The sequence below is a fragment of the Myxine glutinosa genome, chromosome 2, assembly GCF_964187855.1.
Source record: "Myxine glutinosa chromosome 2, kmMyxGlut1.1, whole genome shotgun sequence".
NCBI lineage: Eukaryota > Metazoa > Chordata > Myxini > Myxiniformes > Myxinidae > Myxine > Myxine glutinosa.
The window spans coordinates 31,896,076-31,910,703 of NC_136262.1; the positions used below are offsets into that span (position 1 = coordinate 31,896,076).

At 46.8% G+C, this 14,628-nt stretch overlaps 1 protein-coding gene across 2 annotated transcripts in view; it reads right to left on the reverse strand.

Annotated features, from left to right (window-relative positions):
• LOC137421905 (tumor necrosis factor receptor superfamily member 1A) overlaps positions 1–14,628 on the reverse strand; it is a 110,086-nt gene that overhangs the window by 28,992 nt on the left and 66,466 nt on the right. Inside the window, exons 5-6 of one of the 2 annotated variants that reach the window (XM_078773111.1) lie at positions 9,544–9,654; positions 9,297–9,392 (exon numbers count right to left, since the gene is read on the reverse strand). In XM_078773111.1, the coding sequence (XP_078629237.1) occupies positions 9,297–9,392; positions 9,544–9,654 (207 nt within the window). Of the gene's footprint in view, positions 1–9,283; positions 9,393–9,543; positions 9,655–14,628 lie in introns of both variants that reach the window. The other variant, XM_078773112.1, reaches the window with a different exon arrangement.

Genomic DNA, 14,628 nt, shown 5'->3' on the forward strand with positions numbered 1-14,628 from the left:
GAGTGCCACACTAAAATAGGCAAAAATTTATCGGGTCGGGACGCCCCGAGGGTAGAGAAGGGTGCAATGTTGCGAATATGGCATTTGGCCTCCATATCCGCTTGTAAATATTCCCCTATTTCCCCAATACTCCCCAACTATCCCCAATCCCCCATTCCCTAGTCCCATTGCCTGTAAATAACACTCTGTAGAACCGACCTTCCCCTTTTTCCCCATTAAATGTCGTGCCCAGGTCCACCGCATCTCACGTAGACAACTTTCGGACATCTTGCTAGTTATTCTTAGTCTATGTCAGTTAAGGACTCGTTTCCATTAATTATGACTCTTCGTTGCACCAGAATGTGATTGTATGGCACCAGTAGTGAGTTTAGGACCTTCCCATACCTCCCCGCATCTCTTCCCCATGAAGAAGCTACAACAACAACAACTACAACAGCAGAGGGGGGCGGCGCGGCGACGGCGCGGGGAGTGTGCGTCCTCACACCGGCTCGGTTAGCCGCCATGACCATGCGCTCCGACGGGGTTACCACGAAGGGGCTGGCTGTCAGCTCCTCATCAAGGGCGGAGCCTGGTAACCCCCCCCGCACCCAATAAGAAGGGCGGACCGATTCCATCTGGGGCGGAGCTAACGAGCCGAGGGCGTGTCACTCCCCGCCGGATATACGAAGCGACTCACCGGACGTGACGTCAGATGCGCCCCCAGCTTGAGACGACAAGACGCCACCTCGAGCGCTGTGAAACCTCCCGCATCTCTGGACCGGACCGGGTCGATTCTGCCCTGAGCCCAGGTGCACCTGGAGCCATCGCTACCCGCCTTTCCTTGCCATCAATCCCCGTGTGAGTCAGCCTTGTCCCGTTTATCTGTCGTCTGTTGGGGTTAATATAAGTGTGTCTAAGTGCCTGTCTTTCTATGATGTCCCTCTTGTAGTTGTAATCTAACCTTCCGCCTTAATATAATCTCCTCCGGAGGTCTTGAGAACCGTATCCCTGGTGTCGTGTCATTTTAATCCCAGCCGTGTGTCTTTTCCTTCATTGACCTAGCGTAGCGCGACTAGTCAACGTTCGAGCAGAATCGGGTAAACTGTGCAGACGTGGTCATACCAAACCGCTCGGTAAACTAACATCCACCACCGCGTCCGTAACAATATATATATATTGAAGGAGCCTGGGCTCCAGCATGAGACGGACAAAATGACGGGCAGGACACAAACTCGTCCGAGAAGATATTTATTCTCAAAACCAACTCGGGAACACTGAAAAGCCCGTTTATCGGGCTGCATTATAAAGCACAACCAGAAACCGAAACCGAAAGCCACGCCTCTCAAGTGAGGCGTGCTTCGGTGGTCACGTGATCAACAGGTGTAGCTGATTATACCCGCACGCGCGGCACGCTTTGGTGGTCACGTGACCAGCCACTCTGGCGCCGTGGTTCCCCGCCGGTGACGTCACCGGCTGGAGCAAGGGGATTCTGATGCTGGTCTTGCTTGGGGGACCAATGGGTCGCTACAATATATACATACATACAGTCACCTGACAAAGTAAGTACACCCCATGTAAAGTTTTGACTTTTTCAACATATTTCAACATACAGCTATTTGATCTTCATTTCAACAATATTGATAGATGAAGGTGATATTGAAGTGTGGTGCTGCGCACACACAACTTGCTTGCCAAAGAGGTAGGCCACAACGCGTTTGTATAAACCAAAAGAGTCTTTATTCGAAAGCTCAAACTGCAGCACTAAGCGGGCTCAAGCTTAGAGCCCGCATAAATGTACCGAGGCCACGCCTAGTCCCCGGGCATGGCCGATCGGTCGAAGGGTGGGGAATGTGCCATCGGTCCCCGCCTGGGCGTTCGCGCCACCCACTGGTGCGCGGAATTATTGTTCCTTGTGCCCACCACACGCGCCCCCCCAGAATTCCCGCTCACCTGAAGGGTGAGTTTGCGGGGAAGCCGGATGACCCAGCCGAAACGTCCCCTGGCGATGGGTGCAGGGCGGGGGGGGGGGGGGTAGCGGGGCTGGGGGGGCTGGGGGTCCGACCACCGGGGGGCGGTCCTGACGCGGAGGCAGAGATGCTGGTGGGGGTGCCGGGGGGCGGCCTCGACGCGGAGGCAGAGCTGCTGGCGGGGGGTGGTCTGGATCGAGGTGGGCCGGCTTGAGGCGGTCCACGGAAATGCAATCCGGGGCACCGCCGATGTCGACCGTGTAAAATTTGACCCCGGTCTCCAGCATGCGGAAGGGCCCGTGGTACGGGGGCCGTAGCGGTGCCCGACGGGCATCGTGCCGGATGAACACGTACTCTGCCGTGCGAAGCTCCGGGGAGACGTGGGAAGGCGGGCAACCGTGGTGTGCCGTTGGCACCGGGGCGAACCTCCGGGCGATCTCCTGCAGGGCGGAGCGCTGTTGCGCCGCGGACCAGGGAGCCGTGGAGTCAGGGATAAATTCCCCTGGTACCCGCAGTGGTTGCCCGAAGACCAGCTCCGCCGAGGACGCGCGCAGATCGCCCTTGGGCGCCGTCCTGAGGCCCAGCAGGACCCAGGGGAGTCTGTCGACCCAGCCGCCGTCGCGGAGGCTGGCCCGGAGCGCGGCCTTCATGGAGCGATGAAAGCGCTCGCACAGGCCATTGGCCTGGGGGTGGTAGGCCGTGGTGCGGTGTAGTTGCACCCCGAGCCCTTGCGCCACCGCGGCCCAGAGCTCCGAGGTGAACTGGGGGCCGCGGTCGGACAAGATGTCCGAGGTGGCGCCGAACCGAGCAACCCAAGTGGCGATAAAGGCTTGCGCCACCTCGGCCGCAGACGTCGCCGCCAATGGGACGGCCTCCGGCCACCGTGTGGTGCGGTCGACCATGGTGAGGAGGTGTGTGAACCCCCGCGAGGGGGGGCAGAGGTCCCACCAGGTCGATGTGCACGTGGTCGAACCGACGCTCGGGCACCGCAAACGGGGCCAACGGGGCCTGGGTGTGGCGGTGGACCTTGGCGCTCTGGCACGCGAGGCACGTCCTGGCCCAAGCGCGGACGTCCTTCCTGAGGCCATGCCAGACGAACTTCGCCCCGACGAGTTTCTGGGATGCCTTTGTGCCAGGGTGGGACAGGCCATGGATGGCGGCGAACACCGGGCGCTGCCAGCCAGCGGGCACGAGGGGGCGAGGCTGGCCGAGGGAGACGTTGCAGAGGAGGGCCGTGCCCGCGGCGTCGAACGGCACCTCGGTGACGCGGAGGCCCGTCACGGCGGTCTGCAAGGCCTGGACGCCGGGGTCGGCGGTCTGGGCCTCCGCCATCCGGGCATAGTTGACCCCGAGGTGGACCGCTTGCACGACGGACCGGGAAAGACAATCCGCCACCGGGTTGGCCTTACCCGCCACGTGACGGATGTCCGTCGTGTACTCAGACACGGCTGAGAGGTGGCACTGCTGCCGTGCCGACCATGGCTCGGCGACCTTGGCCATCGCGAACACAAGGGGCTTGTGGTCCACGAAGGCCGTGAATGGGCCACCCTCCAGCAGATGGCGGAAGTGATGGACCGCCAGGTGGAGTCAGAGCAGCTCGCTGTCGAAGGTGCTATACCGGCATTCGTGCGGGCGAAGCTGCCGGCTAAAAAACTCCAGTGGTTGCCAAGCACCGCGCACCCATTGCTCATGCACTGCGCCCACCGCGTAGTCCAACGCGTCGGTGATGAGGGCGATCGGTGCATCGGGCGCCGGGTGCGCCAGCATGGTGGCGTCGGCCAGAGCCAGCTTTGCGCCCGCGAACGCCGCGGTCATCGGCTCCGACCATGCGATGTCACCTTTGCCCGGCTTGCCCCGAAGGGCCTCGTGCAAGGGGCGGAGGAGCCGGGCGACGTGGGGCACGAAGCGGTGGTAAAAGTTTACCATGCCCAGGAACTCCTGGAGCCCCTTGATCGTGCGGGGCCGTGGGAAATCCCTGACCGCCTCCACCTTGCCGGTAAAGGGACGGCCCCGTGCTCGGTGATGCGGTGCCCCAAGAAGTCGATTGTGGCGACGCCGAAAAGGCACTTGGCGGGGTTGATGATTAGGCCATGCTGGCCCAGGCGTTCGAAAAGCGTGCGGAGGTGGAGCAGGTGCTCCTCCCGGGACGCGCTCGTGACTAGGATGTCGTCCAGGTAGACAAACAAGAAAGGTAAGTCGCGCAAGACGCTATCCATAAGCCGCTGGAATGCCTGGGCCGCATTCTTCAACCCGAAGGGCATCCTGAGGAATTCGAAGAGGCCGAACGGGGTGATGACGGCCGTCTTCGGGACGTCGTCCGGTTGGACAGGGACCCTGTGGTAGCCCCGGATGAGGTCCACCTTAGAAAACACGGTCATGTTTGCCAACCGGGCAGAAAAGTCCTGGATGTGTGGGACCGGGTAGCGATCAGGGGTGGTGGCATCATTGAGCCGGCGGTAGCCCCCGCACGGCCGCCATCCCCCGCCGGGCTTCGGCACAATGTGCAGCGGCGAAGCCCAAGCGCTGTTGGAGCGCCATACGATCCCCCCCCGCTCCAGCGTGGTGAACTCCGCTTTCGCCACGGCGAGCTTCGTGGGCTCGAGTCGGCGTGCCCGGGCATAGACCGGCGGCCCGACCATGGGGATGTGGTGCTCCACCCCGTGTTTAATGGCCACCGCTGAGAAGGTGGGCCGCGTGAGGGCCGGGAACCTGGCGAGGAGGCGGGTAAAGTCGTCCGCTGCCGGAAGCGTGCAAACTAAACTCGCCGGGACGAAACCCTCCAGCAAGCCGCTTGGCAAGCCGCTCGGTGAGCCGCTCTGTGAGCCGCTCAACTTAGCCACTCAGCGAACAAGCGAGCGAGCTGAGGGTTTCAGCCTGGACGATCCGTTTACGCTTTACGTCGACCAGCAGACCGTGCACACATAGGAAGTCTGCACCGAGCAGTGCCATGGGCACGCTGGCGGTCACGAACGACCATTGAAAGCGCTGCCCTCTGAACCGCAGGGAGAGGCAGCGCTTCCCAAATGTGCGTATGGGGGTACCGTTGGCGGCGAGCAACGCGGGGCCCGGGCCCGTGGTTCACTTGTCGGACGCAGAGGCGGGTAGGACGCTTACCTGTGCTCCTGTATCGCAGAGGAAACGGCGCCCGGACAAGGTGTCCGTAATGAACAGGAGGCTGCCGGAATGGCCGACGCTCAGGGTCACTAATGAGCGCCGGCCTGGGCATTTCCCGACTTCTCAAAAGAGCACGGCGGGCAACATTTCCTAGCCGCGTGGCCGAACCTGGCGTGGTAATAGCACCATGATTGTGGCGGCGGGGGCTGCGGCGACCGCGGCGGCCGCGGTGTTCTCGGCGGCGGTGGTGGTGGGTGGTGCGCAGCAACGGCAACGAGAGGAGCAGGCGGCACCGTAACCGCAGCGCCGGGATCCACCACGGCAGCACCGAAAACCGACCGCGTGTCGCGGGCCGCGAAATACTTGTCGGCCTCTACGGCCAGGGCACGGGGTTCCCTTATGTTGGAACCGGCCAGCGCGAGGCGTACCTGTACAGGTAGCTGGCGGAGGAACAGCGCCCGGAATAAGAAATCCAGGGCTTGGTCGCCCAGCAGCGACAGCATAAAATCCATCCGCACGGATGGTCGTGTGTCGCCGAGCTCGGGAAGGTCCAGGAGCACCTTCGGTTGAGCTTCAACTTTCCGACAGAAGGCCTCACATTATCCTCAAGCACCCTCTGGTACAATGAAGAATTCATAGTGGATTCTATGATGGTGAGCTGCCCAGGCCCTGATGCAGCAAAGCTGCCCCAAAACCATTATATTTCCACCACCATGCTTTACAGTTGGTATCAGGTTCTTGTGGTCAAATGCTGTCTTTGGTTTTCACCAAACATGTCTTCTGGTACTGTGGCCAAATAGCTCTACCTTTGACTCATCTGTCCAGAGCACATTGTTCCAGAAGTGCTGGTCTTTGCCTCGGTGTTCATTGGCAAACCTTCGTCTTGCCCTGATGTTCTTTCTGGACAGCAAAGGAGTCCTCCTGGCACACCTCCCATGTAGATCAAATTTGTGCAGCCTCTTTCTAATGGTAGACTCGTGCACTTTGACACCAACAACAGTGGCAAGAGCTACCTGTAGGTCCTGTGATGACATTCTGGGGTTCTTCGAGACTTCTTTCAGCATCTTGCGGTCTGCTCTCGGGCTGAACTTGCTGGGGCGGCCTGGCCTGAACAAGTTGGCAGTTGTTTGGAATCTTCTCCACTTGTAGATGGTGTTCCGGACAGTCGAATGATTGATTTCAAATTGTTTGGAGATCTTTTTAAATCCCTTCCCAGACTCGTAGGCATCTATAACCTTCTTTCTGAAGGCCTCAGAGAGCTCTTTTGATCTAGGCATGGTGACGTCGCACATTTCAACAACAAAGAGCAAACCAAACTAAATGTCTGAGGTTTAAATAAGACAGGTTCTCCCCAGATCCTCTGTAATGATGTTTTAATCATTTGCACCTGAGCTGGTGCACCTGATTCAAATTTTAGGTATTTGAAGGAGTGATAAGTGTAGGGGTGTACTTACTTTTTCCACATGCGAAATTTGCATTTATGTTTATTTAAATTATACAATGGACTCCAAAATGTAAATGTTTCATGATATTTGTTATATTATATCACCTTTACCTGTCAATATTGTTGAAATGAAGATCAAATAGCTGTATTTTGAAATACTAGGGCGTGCCCGTACGTGGGTGCAAAAAAACATGCGTGCAAACAACAACAACAAAAAAAAACTTTGAAACCACGTGGCAGTAACGACCACAGAACCCCCCCCCCTCTATTTACATGAAATGGTTTGGTCCATTCGCAAAGCCAAAGCGAACGGCTTGCGAGTACGGTAGAACCCCCCCCCCCCCCCTCTATTTACATGAAATGGTTTGGTCCATTCGCAAAGCCAAAGCGAACGGCGAACGATTAGTTTGGTAAATAAATCGCCATAGCTCGGTAACTACTTCTCCGATTAATATGAAACCTTGAAAAGGCACATCCTCAGGTCCCCAGCAATATACCTGGCAAGTTTCAAGTATATCGGAACCGCGGTTGTCGAGAAACAGCGGTCACAGACAAACAAACACACAGACACACACACACACAGAGATTACTGGAATTATAGATAGATGTTGAAAAAGTCAAAACTTTACATGGGGTGTACTTACTTTTTCACGTGACTGTATATAATATATAGAAGATTAAAAACACCTCACAGCCACAAAACACGAAATTAAAAACACCTCACAGCCGCAAAACACGAAATTAAAAACACCTCACAGCCACGAAACACGAAATTAAAAACACTTCACAGCCCCAAAACACGAAATTAAAAACACCTCACAGCCACAAAATTAAAAACACTTCACAGCCCCAAAACACGAAATTAAAAACACCTCACAGCCACAAAACACAAAATTAAAAACACCTCACAGCCGCAAAACACGAAAATAAAAACCATTCACAGCCACAAAACACGAAATTAAAAACACCTCAAAACCACGAAACACGAAATTAAAAACACTTCACATCCCCGAAACACGAAATTAAAAACACTTCACAGCCCCGAAACACGAAATTAAAAACACCTCACAGCCATGTGATTTAAAAACACCTCACAGCCACGAAATTAAAAACACCTCACAGCCACGTGATTTAAAAACACCTCACCACCACATCATTTTACACCTCACCACCACATAATTCAAAATATCTCACCACCACGTGATTCAAAACCACCACCACATTATTAAAAACACTTCACAACCACGGAAATAAAAGTTTCAGGGAGTAGTTCAGTGACAACAGACACTGCCCAGATATGTAAATATATAGATAAATAAACCTGAAAATCGCAGAACCAGAATTATTTATTTGGTCTGGGAAGCCTAGGCGAGGTTTCTTCTTCTTCCGCCTCTCACAACCCCGGGTGAATATACGATCTTTTTTTTTAAAGTTGGAATTTTCCCAAATCTGTTTTATTCGTTTGTTAATATACCTCAGCCATTGACAAATCTGGAACTAAGTCTTTATAAGTTCATCAAATACTGACACCGCGAATGACATTCGCTGAGCTAAATGTTGATATCTCTTCTGAGGTTAAAAAAAAAACAGTTTTAAAGCATTATACGTATCAAACGATACATTTTATGAAACAGAGAAACCTAATACACACTTTGGTGATTTAAAAATGATAGAATATGTCTTTATTTAAAATTTAAAAAAACTAAAATGAACATTGAAGACGACGCTGCTAAAAAAATACACCGCTCTAACGCATAACCATGAGTTTAAACTACATTTACAACAAATATGAAAACTATTTTCATATCACAATGTTAAATATAGAATACATAGAAGATAATGTTTAAAAAAAATGAGCCCTATCTTCCAATGGTAAAAAAAATCCTTCAAAAAATTCCTGGATCGGGAATAATAACCTGAGCTTCACCAAAAACTAATCAATTCTTCCTCATCCCAAGGGCAATCATCCCACCAACTTTCATCCAAATCCGTTCAGAACTTTTCCAGATATCTTGTTCACAAACACACGAACACACACGAACACACACACACACACACACACACACACACACACACACACACACACACACACACACACACACACGGACACGAGTGAATGCATTACTCCCTGGCAGGAGTAACAATGAAACAGAAAACAAACATGCCATTTAAGAGTACTTTGCATCTGAATTTGTCTCCACCAGAATGGGATAATATTTTCACTTTGTCAGCTGGTCTGTCTCTAACCAGAAAACTTACTGATTTTAACAACATCATAAAGGACCCAAATAACAGGACGAACAACAAATGTAACGTTTTAGATAGGGGATGTAATATACACTGCGCCAAAGGTGGTAAAATGACGGTAAATTCCGTCATTAATTTATGTGACTTTTAGAATCTATATTTTATTAAAATTGAATTATATAAATAAACACTGCAGAACACAAATCTTCTTCTTTGCAGTTTTAAAACCCTACCGTTTAGCAGTACTTTGACGTGTCAAATAAGGTGGTGTATAAGACTGCTTCAATAGCGAGAAACGTCCAAAATTGTTTTATAATTATCTTTAAAATCTCTTATTTAAATTGAAGTATAAATTTTAACACTGTGTAGATGTAACGTGTCTTATGAACTCTCTAGTTCTTCCTGTGTTTTCCTCTCAATTTCACCTTTTGTTTGTAATTCTTGTCAGAAGTTCAATGGGAGTCACAATATTTATGCTCAATATTATTTATACTCACACAAACATCCCCGTTCCTAAGAACAATAACATTACACTTGAGACTTACCAAAAAGGAAAATGAATAACATGATCAGGAGGATCACTTTCAACAGGACCCAAAACCACCATGGAGGATACTTGTTCGATGCTGAAACAGTTTCACCTGTTAAAGGATGTTAAACAGCAGTTTAATTTGCTTGACCAGGGATGATGATTTCAAAACAGGAGACGGGTTGGCAGGAGGAAGGAGGAAAAAGAAAACAGGAGTAAGGCAGGAAAAACACTGATTTATTTGCTTTTACTTGTGTCCTTACTTCCCATAGTGCTCTCCATCACACATTCGTTCCCTTTCATGTAGAAACCCTCACGGCAAACACATTGTTGGTTATTGTCTATGTCACACTCTTTCTCTTCAACCTCAGTCTCTGTAGAAGAAAATAGAAAACATGGGAGAGTGAGCGAAGAGATAATGAAACTAGAACAGCACTCTGACGTCACGACGTCGACAGATATGCCTCCGCCCATATTTCAACATCATTATACATATTTGAACCAAGTTTGATTTAAATCCATTCAGCTATACTCAAGTGTCACATTTTTACCCGATTTGACTTCTGATCTTTGATGTCAAAATCTAATTAGTTCATCTTTGCATCACAATATATACGTCTTCCAAATTCGGTCACAATCCTATTACTGGTTCACACACAAAGCTCGGTAAGAATTTTTACCTAACGGGACCTCTGACCTTTGACCTATTGACCCCATAATCTAATCAGATCATCATTGCATCATTATACATACTTGTACCAAGTTTGACTTCGATCCCTTTAGCCGTTCTTAAGTTATTGTGGCAATGAAAACCTATCACCGATGGACGGAAGAATGGACAGACAGACGGACAACCCAAAAACATAAAGCGTCCTTCGTCGGCAGAGACACAAAAATATAAAATGTGACATGTCTTGGATTATCATATGTCGTTCGGAGAATTCTATGAAGGCCCCTCACGTTTATCAAATGTAGAACACCTTCACCAGGTTGTAAAATTTATAAGAGTACAATAAATTTTACTCTTCACTTCACTCCATTACAATCACGGTCCACCAGCAACCCCCTTCTCGTGAAACTCCAAAAATCCAGAATCATTGCTAATTTCCACTCATTTGTTCCTCCTTTTCCCCACACGAGGAACCAACTTCCATATTCTCTGCAATCTCTTTCTTCCCTTGAGGTCTTCAAGACGAGTACTCACGACAGTAGATGAAAAATGTTGTTTCTGGGACACCCTCAAATCTCCATTCACTTACATGTAAATTTTCCTCTCACCATCACTTTTCTTCATTTCCCCTTAACACCTCTATTCCTGACCCCCTTGGTCTTATGGGCCTTTTACTCTTACTATCAATGATTATTGTTGTTTAGTAGACCACTGAAACAATGATCCTACAAATATTTGTTTATGCGTAGGAAATAATTTAATTCTCCTCCAACTTCCATCACCATCTAATACATTTACAAAGTATTTGTTTGAGTTTGGTTCTTTGTCAAGATATTTAAACTGAGCTGAGATAAAATGATAAACCTCCCTCAATGTTCTTGTTTGAGCGCCTCCAGTGCCACACACTTTTTGGTAGGCTCTGCCCACTTTTTGTTAAACCACGCCCACTTTTGTTAAGCCCCGCCCACTTTTGTTAAGCCCCCAAAATTTTTTTGCTAGGTCCCACCCACTTTATAAACTCTGCCATTGTATCATTTTAAGTTAAGACATTACATCATTTTCAGGGAATTTCCATCACATCATTTCCAGTTAAGACATGCTCAGGGAATTTCCACAGGAAATGACACACCCACTCCTTCTTATAAAAGGCACCGAGCACACAGGCTTTTTCAAACACGCTTTCTGCTTCACTTGAGAATGGACTACAGTGCTGACATGGAATGGGATAACTTTGGTATCCCTTGGGAGTTCTACTACCTGTGTAGCGCTCAACCTTCAGATTGATGAACTGGACTCGAACCTCTTATCAATGGAGGTAAGTTTGTTTATTTATTTATTTATTTGTTTATTAATTTAATTATTTATTTAAAATATATATATATTTTTTTTTTAGATGAGACTCGTGTAAGAGTTAACAAAGTTTATTTTAATATTCATAGAGCTTGATTTATACAAATAAAAATATTGTATTAAATTAATACATTGTTATTTTCTTTCACAGGAAATTGTATCTGAGATACGAAATGAAAATTCTGCTTTTAACACAACTTGGGATAAAGTTATTTTTTTGTTTGAAGATCTTTTGAACAACCAAGACCCACAGAACGAGTTCTACCTTGATGACAGTCAAAGAGTTATACCTTGGAGATCCACAAAATCCTGAAAAAGAGTTTTACCATGATGATACTTATTGTGAGTTATCAAAACAAAACCCACTGAACAAGTTCTACCTTGATGAGCCAGAATACAAGTCATACATTGGAGACCCACAAATTTCTGAAAATTGGGAAAGGAGAATTCTCCCTGATGGTCCGCAGTTATACTATGTGAGACACATCATAGAAACCCTAAAAAATTGGGAAAGGAGAGTTCTCCCTGATGGTCTGCAGTTATACTGTGTGAGACACATCATAGAAACCCTAAAAAATTGTGAAACAGGAATTCTCCCTGATGGTCCGCAGTTATACTATGTGAGACACATCATAGAAACCCTAAAAAATTGGGCAAGGAGAGTTCTCCCTGATGGTCCGCAGTTATACTATGTGAGACACATCATAGAAACCCTAAAAAATTGGGAAAGGGAAGTTTTCCCTGATGGTCCGCAGTTATAATATGTGAGACTTATCACGGAAACCCCCAATATTTCTGAAAATTGTGGTTCTACCTTGGAGACTTGGAAAGATGGTTATATTTTTGGAGACTCGGAATGGGGGTTTTGTTTTGATGACTCGGAATGTCATACCTATCTTGGAGGCTCAACAGGAATGTGGTTATACCTTGGGAACTTGGAAAGTTGGTTTTATTTTGGAGACTCTACCTGTGGGGTCCATCTTGGAGACTCTTTGGATTCCAAAGCAATGAACAATGTTCTTTGTTTAATGATGCTTGATTTAAGCAATATCAAGAAAGTTCGAGGAAGAAAATGCTGGAAAATTCTTTCTTCCCATTTCTACTTCTTCAAACTTGAAAGCCTTGAAAGACAGAATTGGAAGAAGAGGAAAAAAAATAAAAATGAAATACGTATTTAAAAAAAGAAGAAAAAAAAAGAAATACGTATTTTAAAAAAAGAAGGAAAAAAAGATTATGTTAGGGTTAGGGTGGGATTTTTAATGTGAGGGTTAGGGATGAGGTTGGGTTAGGGATGGGGTTGGGTTAAGGTGGGATTTTGAATGTGAGGGTTAGGGTTGGGGTTGGGTTAGGGATGGGGTTGGGTTGGGGATGGGTTGGGTTAGGGATGGGGTTGGGTTAGGGATGGGGTTGGGGTTGGGTTAGGGTTGGGCTAGGGATGGGGTTGGGTTAGGGATGGGGTTGGGTTAGGGATGGGGTTGGGTTAGGGTTTGTATATTATTATGACTCACTCACACATACACACACACAAAAGTTAAGCCCCAACTGAAAAGTTGAGGGATTCTGTGTTTGGGATTCACAGATCTCAAGAACGTATCCCCATTACATTTTATTTATTTATTTATTATTTTCAAGGGTATTATCTGCTTACTTGTGTTTTTTGTAATTCTTGTGAGTAAAATGAACCCAAGATTTCTTCCCCATTCATATCATATAATTTGTAAGTCCAAGGGACTGTATCCATTACATCAACAATTTTAAATAATTCATTAGTCCATCTCTTTGTATAACCTTTCTCAAAATGGCTTTTCCATCTGTATATTCTTACAATATCACCAACTTTGAACTTGGGCTTTCTCAAATTAATCTCCTTTTCATATTCTAATTTTGTAAATGTTTCCGATGGTTTTGATTTTGTTGATGAATGAACTGTATTATTGTAATTATCTACAATATTCTGGATTAAATATACCCATTGTTGAGAACCGAGTTGTGTGAATTTTTTATATAGTTTCTCTTTCAAAGTGCGATTAAAACGCTCAATAACAACTGCCTTTCCTTCATTAAAGGTGCTGTATAATTTAATACCCTCCCCTTTAAGAAATTTCATAAATATTTTGTTATAGAACTCTGTTCCCTCGTCAGTCCATAACTTCTTTGGTTTTCTTTTGCTTTTACTAAATATTCCACTGAAAGCTAACATAAGAGTATTACCCCTTTTGTTTTTCAAAGGAACAACCCAGGCAAATCTACTCCTCAAATCAATAACGGCTAAAGCATACCTGTATCCCTTATCATTATTTAGTTCGATTAAATCAGCGGACCATATGTGGTCGGTGTATTTAGAATAAACTTTCCTTCTTTTAAACTTTGTGATTATAGGTTTATGTAATTCATTAGCCAAAAGCTCCTCAGTCTTGATTACATCATTGGAGTTTAATAGTTTTTTGGGGAATAACCAAGACCAAGTTTCAATTTAGCACTTATCATTTTTTTTACAATAAACCTATCAACTTTCTCTCTCAACGTAGGATTTCGTATCAAAGACAAATTATACAACATTTCTCTGTCTGCTTCATGTTTTTCATCCAATGTAGTGGTATTCCCATAAGCAATATCATGCTTCATACACACTTCATCAACCCTATTTATAGGTTTAGACCAAGGTTTAGGATTGTTAGCCTCATCTAATCTTTTATCCAAGTTTGTTCCTGGACCACAGAAAGAATACCCTGGAAGGTGTAATTCCCCCGGAATTCCAGTTGTTGTAAATTTACTTCCTGACAGAAACTTTTGTATGTCTCCTCCACTTTTAGGAGAGATGAATTGGCACTTTTTAGAGCCACACACTTGACATATTCCTTTTTGATAAACTCTATTATTTTTAGCTTTAACATGAGATATTTTTAGATTTAGTTTTCTTTTTACATTTGAGACAATAACTCATATTTATTTATCAGAAAAATTCCGACAGAGTATCAAAACCTTTTCGGTTTTTAACATATACATTTCAATCTTTATTTTTAAAACATAAAGAATCCTAAGGAATGCCTTCACTCTCTCCTCCATTTATTTACAAATAAAACTAACTAAAGTCAATATCACCAACATCATCAACCACATAATCTTTTCCTTCTTCTTCTTCTTTATCCCCACTTTCTCATTTAAATCTCCTCCCTGAAAGTGAAGACATTGACGTCGTTATTCTTGAAAATAATATTTCCATTAGACTTTTCAGTTTCTTTATTTTCCTCCTCAGTGCGTTGAGTTTGATTTATTTGCTGTAATCCCTTCAATCTTTTATTAATCTCACTGATTTCCATCTTTTTAT